This window comes from Pistacia vera, unplaced genomic scaffold, assembly GCF_008641045.1.
Source record: "Pistacia vera cultivar Batoury unplaced genomic scaffold, PisVer_v2 Contig192, whole genome shotgun sequence".
Taxonomy (NCBI): Eukaryota; Viridiplantae; Streptophyta; class Magnoliopsida; order Sapindales; family Anacardiaceae; genus Pistacia; species Pistacia vera.
Genome location: NW_022195993.1, coordinates 1,890,612 through 1,911,398, shown reverse-complemented (window position 1 = coordinate 1,911,398; position 20,787 = coordinate 1,890,612). Strand labels below are relative to the sequence as shown.

The 20,787-nt window shown below is 36.8% G+C and overlaps 4 protein-coding genes across 5 annotated transcripts; 3 read left to right on the top strand and 1 right to left on the bottom strand.

Annotated features, from left to right (window-relative positions):
- Positions 1 to 377: 377 nt before the first annotated feature.
- Positions 378 to 2,737, top strand: LOC116127462 (mannan endo-1,4-beta-mannosidase 7-like). The gene is made up of 5 exons (XM_031413110.1): positions 378 to 791; positions 921 to 1,115; positions 1,432 to 1,554; positions 1,990 to 2,192; positions 2,284 to 2,737. The coding sequence occupies exons 1-5, from the start codon at positions 465 to 467 to the stop codon at positions 2,720 to 2,722; spliced, it is 1,287 nt and encodes a 428-aa protein (XP_031268970.1). The 5' UTR covers positions 378 to 464; the 3' UTR covers positions 2,723 to 2,737.
- Positions 2,738 to 2,877: 140 nt separating this feature from the next.
- On the bottom strand, positions 2,878 to 6,813 carry LOC116127582 (glucose-1-phosphate adenylyltransferase large subunit 2, chloroplastic-like). Its single transcript, XM_031413217.1, has 13 exons — positions 6,655 to 6,813; positions 6,338 to 6,511; positions 6,006 to 6,098; positions 5,845 to 5,928; positions 5,686 to 5,741; positions 5,293 to 5,386; positions 4,961 to 5,146; positions 4,741 to 4,821; positions 4,243 to 4,329; positions 4,064 to 4,168; positions 3,694 to 3,800; positions 3,407 to 3,467; positions 2,878 to 3,276 (listed from the first exon to the last, which is right to left on the bottom strand). The coding sequence occupies exons 1-13, from the start codon at positions 6,811 to 6,813 to the stop codon at positions 3,175 to 3,177; spliced, it is 1,389 nt and encodes a 462-aa protein (XP_031269077.1). The 3' UTR covers positions 2,878 to 3,174.
- A 5,488-nt stretch (positions 6,814 to 12,301) lies between these two features.
- LOC116127627 (50S ribosomal protein L31, chloroplastic) lies at positions 12,302 to 13,070 on the top strand. The gene is made up of 2 exons (XM_031413267.1): positions 12,302 to 12,458; positions 12,533 to 13,070. Exons 1-2 carry the CDS (start codon positions 12,390 to 12,392, stop codon positions 12,875 to 12,877), a joined length of 414 nt encoding a protein of 137 aa, XP_031269127.1. The 5' UTR covers positions 12,302 to 12,389; the 3' UTR covers positions 12,878 to 13,070.
- A 5,066-nt stretch (positions 13,071 to 18,136) lies between these two features.
- LOC116127535 lies at positions 18,137 to 20,326 on the top strand. 2 transcript variants are annotated; one of them, XR_004127615.1, is made up of 2 exons: positions 18,137 to 19,478; positions 19,914 to 20,326. XR_004127615.1 is itself a non-coding variant. In XM_031413189.1 (1 exon), exon 1 carries the CDS (start codon positions 18,607 to 18,609, stop codon positions 19,423 to 19,425), a length of 819 nt encoding a protein of 272 aa, XP_031269049.1. In that variant the 5' UTR covers positions 18,137 to 18,606; the 3' UTR covers positions 19,426 to 19,643. The 2 variants fall into 2 exon arrangements, 1 of the variants encoding a protein (XP_031269049.1); XM_031413189.1 differs by lacking the exon at positions 19,914 to 20,326 and having other exon boundaries at positions 18,137 to 19,643.
- The last annotated feature ends 461 nt before the right edge of the window (positions 20,327 to 20,787 follow it).

Sequence of the window (20,787 nt, the reverse complement as noted above, 5' to 3'; positions counted from 1 at the left end):
AATGTACACGCTAAAGAGAATAACCACACTGTTTTCGAAACTCTATTACTAATTTTGGTAAATCATTAAATCCTGTATTCTGTTCTGACGTTATACTGACACCATACTGGGAAAAATCTACAAAGTAATTGTAATATTATCGGGGATATCGACGGCCGTAATGCAATTGGGACTGTTCTTCCTTATTTAATAGACAAAGTAACCCCATACTTTTGCTGGAGTAAAGCAGTTGAGCCACAAAAAGAAGGGCAGTTTGGGTTTTTAACTGCCCCTAATTGAATGGAGCCAGCAAATGCACCAAATATTGGTGAGTAATGAAGGGAGTAAATATAATAGCACTGTCAACAACTATAATTACTCGTTTTTAGTGAAACTACAACCCTATATAAGCAGCTACAAAATACAATCTCAGAAGCTAAGAATACAGAACAATTCAGTTTTTATTCAAAAACTAAGAAGACAAAATGAAGCACCGGAGTCTGTTGGTTTTCTTCATCTTTCTGTTGATCCAAGAACAGGGGATATTCGTTCAAGTGAAAGCAGAGGATGGGTTCATCAGAACAAAAGGAGTGCATTTGATATTGAATGGAAGCCCATTTTATGCAAATGGATTTAATGCATACTGGCTCATGAACCTTGGAGCTAATCCATATCTTAAAAGCAAAGTTTCATCTGTACTTCAAGAAGCTAGGGACCATGGCCTCTCAATGGCAAGAACTTGGGCTTTCAGTGATGGTGGTGATAGCCCTCTACAGTATTCTCCGGGTTCATATAATGAACAAATGTTCCAGGTAACAACTTTATATTTCTGTTATCTTTTTCCTGTTATGTTTTTAACCCAGTACACTATCCATGGCGTTATTTTTTTGTTTGGTTTTATTTTGTTAATGGTCTTGGTTTTTTACTTTTCTGGTTCAAAGGGATTGGATTTTGTAATATCAGAAGCTCAAAAATATGGGATTAAGTTGGTGTTGAGTTTGGTGAATAACTATGACGAACTTGGGGGCAAGAAACAGTATGTGAACTGGGCAAGAAGTCAGGGGCAATCCATTTCATCTGATGATGATTTCTTTACAAACTCTGTCGTGAAGCAATACTACAAGAATCATATCAAGGTGAGCCATTGTTAATAACATCTCTGAGGATCATTGATCTTGTTTCTGCAATCATTCTGCATTTCATTTTTCTCTACATAGTCCTATAAAATATATTGGATTTATTTTCCTTCCCATGCGAGGTGATAAGTTTTTGCATTACTTTGCGAGTTGACAAAGGGTAGATAAACCTTTCCAGCATCACTTATAGAATTGTAGTTAGATATTTCTGAATGGTTTAATGTGAAGAAACGGATTTGGTAGTTTATATTGCATTGAATTTACAGGATCAAAATTTGTTTATTTAATTGATAAAGTTTCTCAACTTTTGTACTAGACTGTACTTACAAGAAGAAACACCGTGACTGGAGTTGCTTACAAAGATGAGCCAACAATAATGGCTTGGGAGCTTATGAATGAGCCAAGATGCAAAACAGATCCATCAGGAAAAACCATTCAGGTCACCAGAGAATCCTCCTTACCTCTTTCATATTTGATGAATTTTACATTTGTTCTAGACTTCATTTCTATAACAAAATTTCTTAATATTAATGTCAACGGCTGCTTATAAAAGTGGAGTAGGTTTTACTTGTAAAATTATGGAGAGAAAAGCTGTAGCAAGCATACTTTGGTCATCTGTAAAAGTAAGAATTGACTAGTATACTGAACTACAGAAGCGGCATTTAATTTCTCAACTAATATTTTATCTGCCTCACAAATTAGGCCGGCCGATTAGTAAGTAGAGTTTGTAGCTCAGATAAATGTGGCTTTGAAATTGATGGCTATGGCTTCTCACTCGTGAATACAATCTAATACAGTGGAGGCAACTGAAGGAAAAAGTAAATAAAAAACAAATCCTATTTTGATTGTATTTATATTTATATTTGTTTAACAGGATTGGATTACGGAGATGGCTTCTTTCTTGAAATCCATTGATGGAAATCACTTACTCGAAGTTGGTTTGGAAGGTTTCTATGGACCATCATCATCTGAGAAGCAGCAATACAATCCAAATTTTCAAGTGGGAACGGATTTCATTACAAATAATCAAATTCCTGGCATTGACTTCGCTACAGTTCACTCATATCCTGATCAATGGTAGTTTATCAGTATAACTTTTTATTTTAATAAATAGAAATATACCGATCAGCTCCCTTTCTTATAAATGAGTCAACTTTTTTATGGACAGGCTTTCCGGCTCAAGTGAAGAAAGCCAACTTTCATTTTTGAACAATTGGCTCAACATTCATATCCAAGATGCGCAGAACATTCTTCAGAAGCCAGTTATCTTGGCAGAGTTCGGAAAATCTTTGAGAACTTCTAGTGTTAACCAAAGGGACCAGATTTTTAATATAGTTTACTCGGCAGCTTATTCGTCTGCTAGGGGTGGAGGTGCAGCTGTTGGTAGCATGTTCTGGCAACTTTTAGCCGAAGGAATGGATTCTTACGGAGATGGGTATGAAGTGATCTTCAGCAAGAACCCATCGACAGCAGGCATCATTATTGACCAATCTCAAAAGCTGAATAAGATTCGAAAGATGTTCTTGAGGCTGAGAAACATTGAGAAGTGGAAGAAAGCCAGGAATATTGGAAGGGCTGGGAAGGGTGGCAGTAGTAATGGAAACTGAGAAATTGGAGATAGTAGTGGACTGTGGACATAGTATATAGTGGTAAAATCATAATAAAAATGTTGAAGGATTATTTGTGTTTTACTGTATATTTGTCTTCACAAAGAGAAATTCTCTCTTAGAAATGAAAAGCTATTAATTAATCCAGGCAAAGTCTGAGTAATAGAGCTCTGTGATTTATTAATGGTTTTGTGGGTAATTAAGCTTTGTATTTAATCTTAGCTATGACACTTCTCACTAGTGGATAAATATAGCACTTGCATTTATTTAGGAACTACAATAAAATACTTTTTGCAAGCTCTTTTACATTGAAGGAACATGCAATTTACAAACAAAAACGTCAGTACTACGTTTTCACTGTAAATTAGTGAGGGGCAGCAGCAGACCAAATCTTCTCAGTTACGACTGAGAGCTTGATCTGCACAAGCAGCTCTAGGAAGCCTTCACAGATTTTAAATAACTGTTCCATCGTTAATTGTTGCATTCTTCAGAATGACACTGATCCCAGACCTTATGTAAAATCCTTCATTTGGTCTCTCGGCTTCTTCAACGCCCTAAGAAGTTAAAGCATTTCGTTAACAATTTAGGTACATGATAGTGAACCAAAATATAAAATACTAATATCTAGTAATTTGGATTGTTAAAAGTTATCTTATAAGATTCAGCAGACAAATTTATACTTACATCACCATTTGCGATAATGACATTTTTTCCAATCTTGGCATTCTTGTCAATGATGCAATTCCTTCAAAAAGAAAAAGAAAAAAAGAAATATAATTCTATTAGTTGGACATCCCATCAATTTTATAGAACAATAAACAAATATATGAATGATTTCCAAGGTTGTGAGGAATCAATGACCATATAATCTGGGAATGTGAAATTAGTCATTTCTCATCTGACCCCTGGTGCATTTCTGCATTTGTGTTGTGTGTTCGTAGAGAGAGAGAGAGAATTAATTGAACACTCACTTGATTTTTGTATTCTGTCCAACACCAATTGGAACCTTTCCTTCCGCAAGCAGAGATGCAATTTCAGATTCAGTTTGGTAGTAGTCTGCACCCATCATCATAGTATCCTGGACAGACATATATTCCAGGTAAAAGTAGAGTTAGATAATTATTCAAATATAATAATGCAACAGCCCTGTTAGCGGCAAAGTTAAATGTAATGTTAATTCAAACTAATGTAGTCTAGAACTCTGTAAGTGGCCTTGCCTTGAATATAGTACAACAGAAAGGTTAGCCTACAAGCATTGGCATATGGAAGCCTGATTTCACAATCAGTTCAAGTTTCTCACAGAAGATGCAGGGAAAACGTAAAAGATAAATCATAGCTCACCTGAAGCTCAACTCCTGACTCTAAACGTGAGCGCACACCCACAATGGAGTGCTGCACACTGCAATCTCGCAAGAAGCAACCATGTGAAATTATGGCATCCACAATCTGCAACAATCAACTGAGCTATGAGATGCAACAGCCAAATGAAATGCCACAGTAATATAAGTTAACAATCATACCCTGCATTTATCGACTTTTGTTGGTGGTAAGAATCTAGGAGAAGTGAAGAAAGGCGTCTTGGGATCATAAAATTCAAACTTTGGGGGCTGCAAAAGGAAGCTATGTGATTAGTTTAAAGAATCATGACCCCTTTGCTGAAAGTAAACTAAAATTTCTGTTGCGAGAGGGCTACCACCCTTTGTCTAGCTCCCTGATACTTTATGATAAAATATTTCAAAGTGAAATAAACAACAAAAAGATAATCTTTCTTACAGGCAGAGCTGACATGAGTCTCTGCCTAAAAAATTAGTAGTCTAATTATTTTCATTTTTGTTAGCTAGCATAAAAGTTTTCCCCAATTTGCACAACTTTGTAGTTATCACATGTTTCTTGATAATTTTACAACACAAAGTTACTCCATGTGCCTGATTATAGATTTGATCCTTGTGTTAAAAGATTTAAACTGTGGAAAGAATCATAAGTTCAGAGACAAAGATTTGAGTCAAAGTAATATCAACCTGCTCTGTGAGGGCCAAGTTGGCATCAAAAAAGGATTTTATGGTTCCAATGTCTTCCCAGTAGTCATTGAATAAATATGCCTGGCAATGTGAAACACTCCAAAAGCTCAGCAGCTTGATCACCATATTAAAGGATAGCTCACACATAGAATAAACCCTTTGGGATAAAAATATAAGGGAAAAAAATTATTGGAGGGTCCAAATTTGAGGAGTATCTCACCTGGACATTGTGGTGCTTAACAGCAGACGGAATTATCTCAGAGCCAAAGTCATTGCATGAGGGGTAGCTCCATTTGAGAAGCTTTAGCAGGACATCAGTTCTAAACAAGTAAACACCCATTGATGCAATATATGGTAATTTGACAGCTTCCTTGATGGATAACCCAAGAACAGTGGTATCAACTTGCTGCAGTCAAATGTTCGATAACAGGACCCAAGATTAGACAGAAAGCAAAGGATGATGGATCTTTATAGTATCTGGAAAAGAAGGATACTGAGCAAGAGAGAGTAAAGAAAATCTTGATCAACAATAATATGATATCTATTATTTACCATTGCTTTCAGGTCAGGGCCCTTAGGTTTCTCTGAGAATTGGATGATACGCCCTGTGCTGTCAATCTTCATCAGTCCATAATCAGACGCACGGCTGCAAGACAATAAGATTGAGATAGACTTAAAAACTCACAGTCAAGCATCTATCCATACTTTCGTGAAATTAACAGTGGAAACAACTACTTTTTCGCTAGAAGAATGACTTCATCTTCACTAAAGAAGTCAGAATGATGCAGAAGAACCTAAATAGAGGATTTTTATTAAGAGACTGGAAATGGATTTTGTTTCCTAATTATTCATAAGTAAGTTGGTGATATCCGTATAATAATCATAAATATTGAATGCTTTTACAAGCAATATCACAAAATGACAATAAAACACATTAAGACATACCTGTCATCCATTGGCACACAGGATACAGTAATATCAGCACCACTATCAATATGCTTCTGCAAGCAAAATGTGATTGATCAGCAGGCTTTTTTTGTTTTCAAACTCCAAATTATAAATAAAGGTATGCAATACTCTATCTGCAAGACTTTAAATGAGTACCTGCAGAAAATCCCTATAGTCCATCCGATAAAGATGATCACCAGATAAAATCAGTACATGCTCCACATTCTTATTCTTGGCATCCTGCATGAATCAGATAATACCCATTTAGTCCACTTAACCCATACTTTTAATGTGAATTAAAAATTCTAAGCACCCACCTCAAAGACCCATACAAATTGCCTCACAGCATCTGCTGTTCCTTGGAACCACCTCTTCCCTGTTTCTCCAGGTGTTTGAGTGGCAGCTAGAACCTGCTCATCAGGCATATAAGGTTTCATGAAGGACTTCTAAAAATAGAATAATTTAGAAAATAACATGTTTTAATTACAATGATAACTTTATACTATTTGTGATTCATATATACAGCCTTTTACAACAAATGTTAAACTTCAGATTGCTTTGGAGTATAGCTAAATATAAGGAATAGAAATTGGGTGAAATGTTAGCAATATCAAATTATTAATATGCTCTTTCACTAAAATCATCTTACCTCCACAAATCCATCTCCAAAATTCACACCATTTCCAAAATTATAAGTCCGGGCTAAGTGACGATTGAGGGAGAAGGAGTTAAACTGTGTCATGATGAAAATCTTTTTTATACCACTGTTAATGCAGTTACTCATTGGGATGTCTATTAACCTGTAACATCCTCCAATCGGGACCTGCATATCAAATCAAATTATCATAAAATTCAAATAAAAACTGATACAAATCATTCAATTAGCTATGTAACAACTACATTTTCAGAAAATTAAAATTTTGATATAATTAAAAGCAGAAGAAAACATGTTTCAGTAATTTTTACCGCTGGCTTTGCCCTTTTCCCAGTAAGAGGAAACAAACGTGTCCCGGCACCGCCACCCAAAATGATAGAAGCTACCTTTTTTGGATCTGCTTCTTCAGTCTGAAACTGCGGAGCCTCAAATGTCTGAAGCCAAAATTCAAATGCAATGGTAAGTACCATTTCAAGAGGACAAAAACATGAAAACTGAATACTTTGTGCATCACCCTTTAACGAAAACACCCAAAGTGTCAATAAATGAATAATTATAATCTATCTATTTATTCTCTCTTGTATATCAATCTGTTAAAAAGAGAAACTTTTTATCAGTTGAATGTATATAGACATCAGAATAAATGTACTTACCACCTTCTCTTTGTAATATCAGGTGTGAGAACGGAGTAGCAACTCCAGGCTTACCAGCCTGTTTAACTAGCTTTTCTGTTTTCAAGTTCCCACAAATGACAACTCAAATCCCTGCTCTTAAGACTCCCCCTCACACTTTCACCCAAATCCCACTACTTCCATTACTAACAATAGGTGAGCATTTGCCTTCAATGCAACACTGCGGGATCCATTCTTAAACCAGAAAAAAGATTTTTTTTTTTTTTTTTTAAAGAAAAATAAAATAACAAGTGAGATATTCTGTAGAATTCTAACAGGAAGCGAATCTGGAATATGAAATTAAAGGCATCTGGATCTTATAAATCAATGACATGATGATCCCATGAACCGAAGTAAAAATTACTCTGTAAATGGTCCAAAACTTTCACAAACGCAAACTAGACAAATGTTAGCTTAAATACTTATCACAATAAAACACCGAGATCAGTGATCGTTTGGACAACAGGATCAGAAGCACCCGGATTTAAAATACAAATAAATAAATTAAAAAAACAGAAAAGACATGGGCAGTGATTAATGGCCGTGCTGGTTATTGCTGGGAAGGGAAAGAGGAGAGATATTAAATGGTGAGGGAGGTAGTGTGAACCAGTTTTGGTTTATTGGCCTGTGAGCCGTCACGAGAAACAGAGCGATCTTGGATTGATTAATAATACTATTTGATGATATCTGCTTCTTATGCTTTCTTCAGTCTGCAGTTGCTACAGAATTTTATGGCATTTGAACGAGTCCTTTCCAAACTCAAATACCTTTCTATTTCAAGATTACTCTATTCCTAATTTATTTAAAATAGTAATCTTAAAAGCTGAATTTGATTAATAATGTACGAAGCAATCTCCATTAAAAGCGGTACAAGTAGCCAATATGAACCGCCGCGATTGAGTATTTGACTTTGGACTCTCACTTTATTCACAATATTCATATGATCAAATTCCTATTTCTATTATTAGGTAATTGCCAAGTTACACCGCTGTTCGTAAATTTCGTGTTCTAAAATGAGAAAGACATCCGATACAGGTGGGTGATGCTGAACCACAAATTGATATTTTTCAGAGAACCAGCACGTGGCTGTCAGTTTCACACCATCTTTTGTCTTTGTCACCGTGCTTACGTCAGACGAAACATTGTCATTATTCAAAGGAATCACACATACTCTCTGACTCGGGAACTGAAGAATGCTGAGTTCAGTAACCACGTAGAGAAAGAGAAACTGCTAGGTGGAGGTGTGAATCACGGGGGTTTACTTTAATCCTTCAAGAAGACAAAAGAAACCACACGTTTCAGTTTCAGTTTTCACAGCCATTATTTTTCGTTCGCTTCAAGAACTACTGGGAAAGTTGGTTTCATATTCATAATTTAATTTAATGAAAGTGACTGCATTCTTGTCCAATAATGTTACGCCTAATAATTTCCGTACTGTCTTGAGTCACATTGCAACATTTAATCATGTAGGGCCTACCCAACCACAACCACATCTTTTCATTAGACTAGAATCATCAGTATTTATTTAGCAGTTACAATAATGTATATTCAATCAATACGTACAAGGAAAACGCCCACTATAGAGATTAGCTTCTTCGTTTTTGTCGAGTTGACTCAAAACCCAACTGGAGATATTATTTAGTGTCAAAGCCACTCGGAACATAGGAAGAAAATTTAGTTATGTGTCGTGATTGCAATGTATGAACATTTGTTACCAACACGTGGCATGGAATAATGGATTTGTGGATTGCGTTGGAAAATTTGAACGCTTGACTTGATATGTGATTATTGTGAGTATCGTATAAAATGAGAGAACGACCCAAGGTTGGCGAAATGACACTTATTCACCCTTCAAGTTTTAAAACGACACTTTCTCACCCACGTTAGATTCCGTTAGAAAAATCCGTTTTTAAGAAGGGTAAGATGGTCAAGTTATGTAAGCTGCAAAAATCAAAATTTAAAAATTGAAATCTCAATCAGTGTAACTTCGCCTGAATGGTTGCCAAGTGCTCCACTAAAGTTGACCCAGAAAAAAGGGCGAACGAAAAGACATTTGCCTTTTCTCATTTTTCTCTGTAACTAAATCTAAACAGTTGGGGTTGCGACTAGCAACTGGGGTCGTGATGATGACAAGTGGGTCCCGATAAGGAGGAGGAAGGCGGCGCCGTGCCGTCGTAGAGGAGGAAGCCCAAAGAAGTGACGGAGATCGATAACTTGAAGAAGGCATTAGTAGATTCGTTCTATGGGACCGATCGTCGGTTGACGGAGAGTAGCGAAACGAGCAGAAATTGTTGAGCTTATCACACTGCTTGAAGCTAAGAATTCGACTCCCACACTGACTGAGGCGTTAACTTTGCTTAAAGTCAAATGGATTCTTGCGTAAGTGTTTGTTTTGCTGTTTGGTTCTGTGGAAAATTATGGTGAAGGATTGAATTTCGGAGTTTTTAAAATTGGGTATTTTTGTGGTTTTGTTAGTACTTGGGCTAAGTGGAAACTTTGGTTAATTTAGGATGATATAATCACATAGCTTATTTTAGTTGAATTCCACTGCTTTGGAAATGAAAATATGAATGAAATTTTAATCCTTTTTGATAATTTGTTTGTTTATTGCTCATAGGCATATTTATCGCTATAAAATCAGTGATTTGTCGACAATATATTTGGAGGGTTAGAGACTCTCAAGAACTTGGAGTTGTAAAATTGAGATAAAAATTTTGGATGTTCCACTGGTGATCTTATATTCTGTCACGAATATGCTTTGCAACTTCAAAATTGTTATGTTATTAATTGTAATCAACGCCAAAGTCCAAAATTGATATTTCTAAATTGTTGACTCTGCTTTTATATAATCAATTCTACTTTGGTAGTATATATTAGGTGGCTGCAGAACTCTCCAAGAAACTGTGTTAATTCTGATGGCAAAAATTGGTGCTTAAATTTGTGCCTAGCAAGAGGTGGTAGATTTTATTGAGTTGGAACAGAGATGCAGTTGTAGCACCAATAGATGGATTCACGCCTTTCATATTGTGGTCTTGTTGACTGCATTCTTTGTCCAATAATGTTACGCCTAATATAATTTCCGTACTGTTCTGTGAGTCACATTGCAACATTTAATCATGTAAGGCCCTACCCAACCACAACCAGCATCATTTTCAATAGACTAGAGTCGTCAGATATTTATTTTGCAGTTGCAATAATGTATATTTCAATGAATATGTACAAGGAAAACGCCAACGTATAGATTAGCTTTTTTCGTTTTTGTCGAGTTGACTCAAAACCCAACTGGAGATATTATTTAGTGTCAAAGCCACTCGGAACATAGGAAGAAAATTTAATTATGTGTCATGATTGCAATGGATGAAACATTTGTTACCAAACACATGGCATGGAATAATGGGTTTGTGGATTGCGGCGTGGAAAATTTGAATGCTGTGGTTAAGTTTTATAAGTTAATTGTGAATTGTCATATTGAAATTATAAAAAAAGGTTTATGAGAAAAGGTTATGCGTATAACATTACCCTTTTTAAAATATCCATCTCATCTATCAATGGTAGCAATCACAAGTGAGTCAGCGTGTGCGTAGCATCTACAAGCTTGAATGGCAGTAAGCAAAAGGAAAAGGTTGTTTCATTTACGTGTGGACGAGAATGGTAATGAGAGTGAAGCACTTAGACGAGACATCTAATTTCAAACAATCAACTTTCCCAAAAAGTAATGCAGTTGGACAAAAAAGCAGGAAAGTTGACGTGACAGATTCACATGCCATATCTTTAAGAGCAAATGTGTTCCCACCAAGATTTGGCCAAATCTCAAGTTCATACCCCTAATTCTATTTATTCCATATTTTCACCCTTAAACAAACACAGTAAGTTAATTTTAAATTTTGATTTATGCAATTACTATCCTGTCCTTCGTTCTCATTTCACCCCACCCAACCACCATCACCCTCACCATCCAGCCACCCCCACCACCACCTACCAAACTCACTCGATCGCCGTTCAAGCCCAATTTGGCCTGATTCTGACGCCGATTGAGCAACCCAACACCACCATCAAGATCCTCTCATCTCCCTCTCGAAAACCCCTCTCATCTCTAACTGTTTGATGCCACCATTCATCAACCACCGCGATCCCCCACCCCACAGATCCCGCAAAGCACACCCTGGGCGTATTCTGAAATCAGTCCAGGCGCCATCCTTTTTGCCACTTTTCCAGCTTTTTTTCACCCAAAACCACCACCATTTGCCTCCCTAAACCTCCCACATCAAAATTCCAGCCTTTCCTCAATTAAAACCAACCATTCCAACATGGAAAACACCGACCACATCTGGGTTTTTCTAAGCGCTGTGCGATTGTCTCCAGCCGGATTCAGGCTGATTTTGGCTGCCTCAACCCCAAACGACACCACCCTTGCACTCACAAGCATCTACCCTTCAAAACCCCCATCCTTCCCGACCATGATTGCTGGCTGTTCATCGCCGCCACTCAACTTTGGGTTTTGTGAAATTAGTTGAAATGAGAGTTTGATTGGGTCGTGGAACTGATTTTTGATTTAATTTTTTGTTTGATGTTTTAGTTTGACTGTTGTGTGTTGTGGTGAATGTGTTGGGAAAGAAGAAGGGCCGAATATGGTGGTGGTTTGGCTGGCTGGTGTTGGGAAAGAAGAATGGCCGATTGTGGTAGTGGTGGTTTGGTAGAGATGAGAGGTGTTTTCGAGAGGGAGGTGAGAGGATCCTGATGGTGGTGTTAGGTTAGTCAATCGGCGTCGGAATCAGGCCAAATTGGGCTTGAACAGCAATCGAGTAGGTTTGGTGGGTGGTGGTGGTGGCTAGATGGTGGTTGGGTGGGGTGAAATAAGAACGAAGGGCAGGATGGTAATTACATAAATCAAAATTTAAAATTAATTTACCGTGTTAGTTTAATTGTAAGAATATGGAATAAATAAAACCAGTGGTATGAACTTAGGATTTGGCTAAACCTTGGGTGAGAACCTCTCGTTTGCTCCATCTTTAAATTGGATAACTGAAGGCATAAAATTAAATATGGAAGCCTTGGCCCAAAGTAGTTTTTGAGGTCCACCCAAGGCCTTAAATCGGGTCTTCTCAGCCCAANTGCAATGGACAAAACAGCAGGAAAGTTGACGTGACAGATTCACATACCATGTCTTTAAATTGGATAACTGAAGGTATAAAATTAAATATGGAAGCCTTGGCCCAAAGTAGTTTTTGAGGTCCACCCAAGGCCTTAAATCGGGTCTTCTCAGCCCAAGTAGAAAAACGATTCTCGTGTAAATTCGCACAGCCAATCTGTATGTCTATCACTTATCTTGACAAGTAGAATCCTCTCAGTCTCTCCCTCACACAAACACACAGAAAATGGCGCTTAGTTTACCCAACACGTTCCTCCAAATAAAACCATCTACTCCAATTCTTTCCACCAAAAAGGTAACACAACATTTCTTCCTCTAACTTATCCAATTCTGGTTAGTAGTTTAGTTCATCAATGTTCTATTATACAGGTGAAATGCGCACCAGGGGGAAACAATCACAGGACCCAGGTGGTGACGTGTCGAAAGAAGGACATACATCCGGAATTCTACGAGGATGCGAAGGTGTATTGTAATGGTGAGCTGGTAATGACGACGGGTGGGACACGGAAGGAGTATGTGGTGGATGTTTGGTCTGGGAACCATCCGTTCTACTTGGGCGGCCGTTCTGCTCTTGTTGTTGACGCCGACCAAGTGGAGAAGTTCCGTAAGAAGTTTGGAGGATTGGACGAGATAATGGAAATCCCTGTACTTAAGGGTGAGATTGTGCTCCCACCTAAGCGCAAATCTGCTGCCAAAGGAGGCAAGAAGAAGTAGACACAATTACTACATCGTTTTGAGGTAAATGGATTGGGAATTTGGGTGGGCAGTTAGGGTTTTCTTGATTAAGTGCAACTATTTGTGTTTTGGGAATATGTATGATAGTTGTGTTTTGGGAATATGTATGATATGTGTTGATATTAAACAACATTATCATTATTGAATCTTGTAGAAATTGATTATTGTTTTCTTATTATTTATTTTTTTTCTAACTGAGAAATTAATTTTCTGGTTAGTTAGTTAGTTAGTCAGTTCGTAATTTCATAGTTCTAGGCAAAACTAGTTTGATATTGGTTTATGATGAAGGATGGGGAAAAGAAAAAAAAATCATTGAACTTAGTGAAGAAACTCAAATTTAGTGGCATAGACTACATTTTAAGGAACGACTATTGACTAATATGCTATGGTTTATCTTTTGCTTCACTTGGCTATGACAAGCTCTGTGCTTGGCACCTTCCCAATTCCTGCACTGACGATTGATTGCAGTTGTTTGAGCTTGCAAAATTTCCTGACCATGTTTTGCTTTGCATCTGGCGGACTTCTACTTCCACCTGTGGCATTTCTGCATTTCATGAGGTAGTCAGAATCTGTTTATATACTGTTTCTGGCACACACAGGGACCCTAGGTTGTAGAAGAGAAAAGTAGCAAGTAGAAAAAAAGACTACTCACTGATATAGCTTACCTTCGGAAACAAGGAGAATGAGCACGAGGAACAAGAGGGCGCAAGATAGTGGATGATCACTTAGTTTAGCCATATATTATCTGTCTGTTTTCTTAAAGTGGAAGTAGAGACTAGTTTTTTATGCTACAAATTTTGGCTATTTATAACCTGATGCACCATTGTTGTGTATTCATCTTGAAAATAAAACAAGACTCTTGTGAAGAATTAGAAAATCCTCCTCCGAAAAGATAGATAAGCATGAACATGATCAACAAAAAATTGCTGCTCTCCCTCCAAAACTAATTGTGTTTAACACTCTTTCGACTCTATTACAAATTCTAATCGTATTGGCTGGACTTGTAATAGGCCAGAGTGAGCTTTTGACTGACCTCTTTGTGCCTGGAATATGGAGCACTTTGTCTACATTTTCCTGCTTTGGCATTTCTTTCTTTCTTGGTGTTTGGTTGGAAAGTACGCCTCTTTGATGAAGATGGGCAATTGGTTTTTGAGGCTCTGTTTCTTCGAACGCCTTACAGATGGGCTTTTTTTGAAGGCTGATGTTGACAGGCGGGATGAATATGTTCCACAAATCGGTGGCCCAAATCTTATTTAAGTTGAATTCCATTGTATGTAGGGGTTTGGTAATTTGGTTTATGATAAATTTACAATGTTGGAAAAAAGTTTATTTTTTATCTGAGGTAGGAAAACAAATTTGATTTCTTTCAAGATTTAAACCCGAAACCTACGAAAGTCATTCACTTCCGCAAATCAGGCAATATAAACAAATTGGGTGATGAGAAAACCCCTTTCTTTGTTGATGTTTTCCTTCCTTCCCGAAATCTCAGTTCGGATTTGGATAAAAAAACAAATCGTTGAAAGTTCCATTTCAACAAAGTGGAGAAATACATTCTTTAATGTGTATTGTCGTCCATTTATCAGAATTAAGGGCGTAAAATTGAATTAATAAAGAGAAAAAAAAACCCGGAAAAACCTGTTTGGTTGCCACGTTCCCTTCTGTTTCCTTCCCCTTTGAAAGCAATATACTACAATTGACTCCTTTACCAGAGTTTTGCATGATTTATCTTTTAGTGAAATTGTGTTTCTTGCACTCTATTTTTTAAGAGTGATGCTATGGGTACTAACGGATGGGTACTAATCTGAGTACTAACTAAAGCATAGTACCCGTACTATACGTATAGTACGGGTACTATGCTTTAGTTAGTACACAGATTAGTACCCATTCATTAATACCCAAAGTATTATTCATTTTTTAAACCAATATATCAACCGCTAAAGCTTTGGCATTATGTTTACTTTTCTTTCTTTCTTGCTTTAAAAATAATCTAAATCATTGGTCTATCAATTTTTTTAGAATTATACATTATAAATGGAATTAACATTTGACAGGGCAAATGGAGCTAGCTCGGCCTCATATCTCTCTCCTTCAAAATTAAAGGTTGCCTTAATATGCCAAAATTTAATCAGTTAGCTACTAACTAGTCATCAAATCCTTAGAAAAAAAATCACCTGATTTATGGTTAGATGATAAAACTTTAGATTATTCAAAGGTGTAAGGTGTTGGATGAATCTCAAGAATTAGTTTAAGTACGTACACAGCCTAAATACACCGGTCACCATAAAAGGAAAATCCCCAGAGGACAAATGTAACTTAATGTATATTTCGTTCCTAAATTGCAGTGGTAAATGAAATTATTTTGACTGTCATTGGAGTGGATGTGAATGTGTACGGACTACGGATCTAGGATTCTAAAGTAGGACACAATGGAATGGATTCCCTCTTTTATAATTATGTGTCCTGGTGGGCCAGAGCTACAAGGCAAAACCTGAAGATTAGCTGCAGATTATCCCACCTGGCAAACTAAGGATTGATGTAGAAGCACGACATTGGATTATGGATGATAAAGGATGCTGGAAACTGGAATCTCTAGCATCAAATCAAAGAGGACAAATAAGTGGATACGTGGCAAGGGGTAGAAAAGATTGGTACGTTTAACTTTTGGCCGTGACTGTAAAGTAACACTTTCAAAACCTATCGAGATTAAGAATCCCCACAGGTTTAACAATGATCCATGAATGTGCAGCCAGCAAATGCCTTAAAACACTTGTGAGAAAGTGACACTTAGCAGCGTACGCTTGGACAAAGCCATACGAAACCTTGGACAAAGCAGAAATGTTTATATCCTTTCTCAATAATGGCATCAGAAAAGCTAATAAAACGACTGCATTATCCCTGAATCTAATGGTTCATTTACTTCATCCATAAGAAATACCGATCAAGTTTATTTCAGCAGAAACCTGTCTTATAATGCCGGGTAAAAGAGGTAGTAATGATTGACACGGGTCATTAGTCCCATAACGTTTTTTCTCTTTCAATTTTTTTTTTTTTCTTGTTCGTGAAGGCAAGGCCCCATAAATTGACACGAATGAAAGACATGGTTGGGAATTAAATAAGATTCTACACGGAATGTTGTAAACTTTTAACTCTTGTTGTTTGTTTATAATAATGTAGTTTAATTTAAATATAAGATTAAATGGATATTTTGTAGATCCTTTCAGTAATATTATAATAAAAAATATCTAACATATTCTTCTAGGAAAACCCTGTAAGTCAAGATAGTGATGTGGGGGGAAATAGATATATATGAAGCATCAATTTTAAAAAGTACTTAACCCTGCTTAAATTCTTAACCAAAGGGTTTAGTAAAGGCCGTAAGCATGTAATGTTGTTGGAAAGCCACTTGTGTTTAGATATATAACCAAAAACTTGGTGGCAAACAAAATGATTACAGTACAATACATGATTAAGACTGAAACCTCTGGCTTCGAAAAGGGTTTATCAGAATAATAGGTTCGGTGGGCAATAGCTACTAGGCCTCCAAATAAATCCTAGATATGAATTATTATCGCCATAATATTTTCCATGGGGCCCAAATGACTGTTACTTTTGTAAACAATCAAAACCCATCACCTTTATCTAATCTTAATTACTCCATTAATCTTTTTATTATAAGTTTCTGGATATGTCAATTCACAGTTTACTCTTTGTATCTTCTGCCCACTCATCTTGTTGACACAGTAACATCTCTTGCTTCTTCCATCAATTTCCATAGCTTAAAGTTAAAACCAAAAGCCCCCACAGTAATTTTTGCAACGTGTCTGCCTCTCTTTTTGGATAGGTTTAGGCTCACAATTGACATCTAAAGTTAATGAAATTCCTTAACCAAAGCACTGGAGAAAAGGATTAAAGTGTTAATCGCAAAAAAGAATGCCTTTCCATGAAGAATCAGCTATCGTTCTTATCATTAATTATCTACTGTTGTTCATTTAAACTTTTCTAATTAATTAAAACAAAATGCAATTACGAAGAACAGGCAAAAATTGCTTGTCTGACAGAGGGTCTTAAGGTCAGAAGTGAAGTGGGATTTTGTTACAGTCACAGATGAAAGTAGAAACCAACTTCTCTCTTTTTCATAAATCTATTAAGTAGCTTTTGTACAGTTAGTTCAGGGGTCACGTGATATTTCTGTGTTTCAACTAGTTTCAGCCGAACCTGAACTCTCATCAGTCTGTTCTGTTCGCAGCCATGTTAAAGAAAAGTACAGCAGCGAGCGCGTGAATTTTTAGTCTGTGTTTGTCCCTTTTTCTTTGCTTTCTTGAATAATTCATGGGTTTCATCATCCATCTCTCCATCAAACACTTTTTCTTAATTGGAAGTTCATGATTTCTCCATGTAAAGTTGTAGTCAACATGCCCAACATTCACAAGGACAAATGGGCATATGCAGAGGGGTTGATCCCAAAATAACCAAAAACCAGTGGTGGAAGCTCAAACTTGGACCTTAATTGAGACTGAATGAATGAGCTCTTTATCACTAAACCTACCCTTGGGGGAATGTCTCTTTCCTATTTCGATTCCTTGAATATGCATAATGTGTTCACATGCGTTTGCCAATTAATCCCAGAAAGGAGGAAAAATCAGTCGAAGAATTTGAAGCTCTATTATTAGCTACATATCTGTCATAATCATCAGCCACTTATATCTTATAAAGTTAATTTGTCTATTACTCTGTCAATTTCATCAGCACATGCACACAAAATTTGACCCAACCTTATAATATATATTTATTTTCCAACTTTTTTGATTATTTACTTACCTAAGCCCTTGAGTAACAAGATGGATTCAATTTTCATGATGCAATTTTTGGTTACCACCTCTCATGGTTAAGGTTACATGATGAAATTATTAACTAATGATATGTGAATACCCATGTTAGAGCTTCAATAATTTATTTACGTAATAACAAGCTATATGTTGCCGACAAAAAATAAATAAAATCCTGAAACTAAGAAAGGGTAATGGAAAGTTTTGAAATTAGTTGGCAACATAATTAGATATATAATGCAAAAGCAGCACTGAGTGATTCGTTTCTGAAATACAAATTTATTGGCAAAATGTGGAAAGAAAAAGAAAAAGAAAGAGGAAGAGGAAGAGAGGCCCCTTTGGTTGAAAAAGAAAGCATATAAATAATACGTTAATGGGCAGAGATAGAGAGACAACTTACCAAAAGAAGACAAGGTCACGCTTGGGTTTGGCAGAGCCGTTGGCGTTTGAGGTACGTCCGTCCCTTTGGTGACTGCAACCACGTGTGCTCCTCCTCCTCCTCCAGTCCATATCCATTTACCTACTCCTATTCCTATATTTCCATTTCCATTTTTTAATTTCAAATAATAAATAATAGCTTATTTTTCTACTCTATAAAAGCACAACAGGTACATATCAATCTTCAGTTTCCCATCCTAACTCCCCTTCTAAAAATAAAGACTTACTACCTTCACCTGGCTGCCTATCAATTCTTTATTTTCCCTCTATTTCCTTCCCTATCTTGTCATTATTTTCACTGAAAATCTGCCTCCGTGATCTCACTTCCCTCTCACTCCTCCTCTCCAAACAGTTACTTTTTCTTTATATCCTCTGTATTATCTCCCCCTTCGCTTTCAAAGGCGTTTCATTTTCTCTCCTACAGTTAATCCAATCCTTAATTAGATGGCTTCTTTTAATTTTAACAACGTGAAAGCTGAGAAAGCAGAAGCTATGAGAAGGTACAATCGCCAGAAAAAGTTGAAAAGTTTTCGTTTCCTTCTAGAAGTTGTCGCGGCTATGGCTTTGCTCTCATGGTCCTCTTATACTTACATCCCCGTCGCCACTGAGATGGCCAAAGATTTTCTCAGCCAACCCGTCGCTGTTTTCGATCGGTCTTTGTTCGTTTTAGTGATAGTCAACGTGCTCATTCTACTTATCTTTGTTTCCTCCTCCCAAACGCCGGAAAAATCAGATTTTTACGACGAGTACGTCAACATCACCACCAACGTCTCTCGCCGGAGCGTTCCCGCAGCCGAACAATCTCCAGAGCTGAAGGAAACAACTTTATCTGACAAACAAATCGTTTGTGTGGATAATGCGGTGAATTCTCAAGTCGATAAAAACGTTGTTCTTAATCCTTCTGTTACTGCGACGGACTCTGAACCGAAAGAAAAGCATGTGATTTCTCCAGTTCGGTGTAGTACGGTTGATGCGGTGAGTGAGCCGAAGAGGTACAGAAGGAGTCGGTCGGAGCGTTTGGAACAAGAGAAGCGGAGGGAGCTGCGGAGATCAAAGACGGTGGTGAACCGGGAAATGGTAGGAGAAAAAAGTGAACCGGCTAGGCGGTCGAGTGCCATGGATGATTTGAGCAGTGAAGAGTTTAGGATGACAATAGAGACTTTTATTGCTTCCAAGAAGAAAACTTTAATTCAAGAGAACACTCTTGATCTTAAGCTAGAAAAAAATCAGTGTGTGGCCATCACTCTGAGTGCTGTTAACTGAGAACATCTTGTTTCAAAAATAAATTACAGGATAATTACGATATGAATCGCGAGGTATGCAGATTAAAATCTCTCTCGATTTTTATGTTTTTTTCTTTTTTCCTTTTTTTCTTGTGATCGTGGAATGTACAGTGATATAATTCCCGGTTGCGAATGAATTAAAAAATGTATGCTTTTTATTTTATTTTATATAAATAATTTTCCTTTTTTCTTGGTTAATTTGTTTGGTGAAGTGTGACGTTGTGTTATATTGAGTTTAGCTGAGCTAAGAAGAGATGAGTTCAATTAGTGATATTTTCTCATGCATGTGGGTTTACTTACCGCATATTAAGATTCTGTTTCTTGGTCCTGAATATTATTATAAATTTTATTAACAGATTGCGGGATTTTGGGTATTATTATTATGGCATTGTCTTTTTGTCATGGTTTCAAATATTTGTATCTTATTGGGTTTCTGTATTCATTTCTTTGTATTTTTCATGGAGGAAGAAAAGAATTGGGCTGAAGTTTACAAGGAACGTATCGGATCTCTTTTGCTGTTGCAATTCCACCTCTGAATCCCAAACTTGATGCTAGTAATTAGGTATTAGCATTTCTTTAGCCTTAAAAAAAAATGATAAGAGAAAATATAAGGGTGTATAGAAGAAGTCCCTCTATCGTCCTTAGGCTTGAAGTCTAGATGGGGGACGAGATTCTGAGTTGGGTAAAATCAATAAAGCATTCTTTATGAGCTCCAATTGCATATATAATTGAAGACATTTTGGCAAATGCTACTAGAGAACAAAAGGTTCAGTCAATCAAGGGTTTAATATCATGATCTTGAGTTTTGTATGTTTGGAGCAATAGCCGAAGAAATTTAACTCTGCAAATTATTAAAGGACTTCAATAAAATTTACACAACTATGTTGATGCCCATATGATTTGATTGTCTCCTGATGAGCCAAAATTTGAGGCTTTTTGAAGTGCTAATAGTACGAACCCATATAATGTAGAAAAGGATCTTAAAGGTTTTTTTTAAACAAAAGTTTGTTACCTTCCTAAAGAAAAAAGGCAACTTTTGCTCATTTGAGGCACACTAAGGCACTAAATTAATATACACTATATAGAGGAATGGGGTAGCCTTTTGGATTTTAACTGGGTTTGTCATAATTACCTACACTAAACCAACAAAGTGGGTTGTTTGAGAAACTCTTTTTTAGGGCATTAGAAAGGATATTATTATATACGGTACAATATTGCAAGCCAGGAAAGGACATCTCTACCAATTCTTCTTTTTCCTGGAGGGGACCCCATTTAGTAGAAAGAAGAGGTAAAGAAAAGAAACGTGGTTAAGGGAATGGTTACATAAAACAATTGCTTTGTT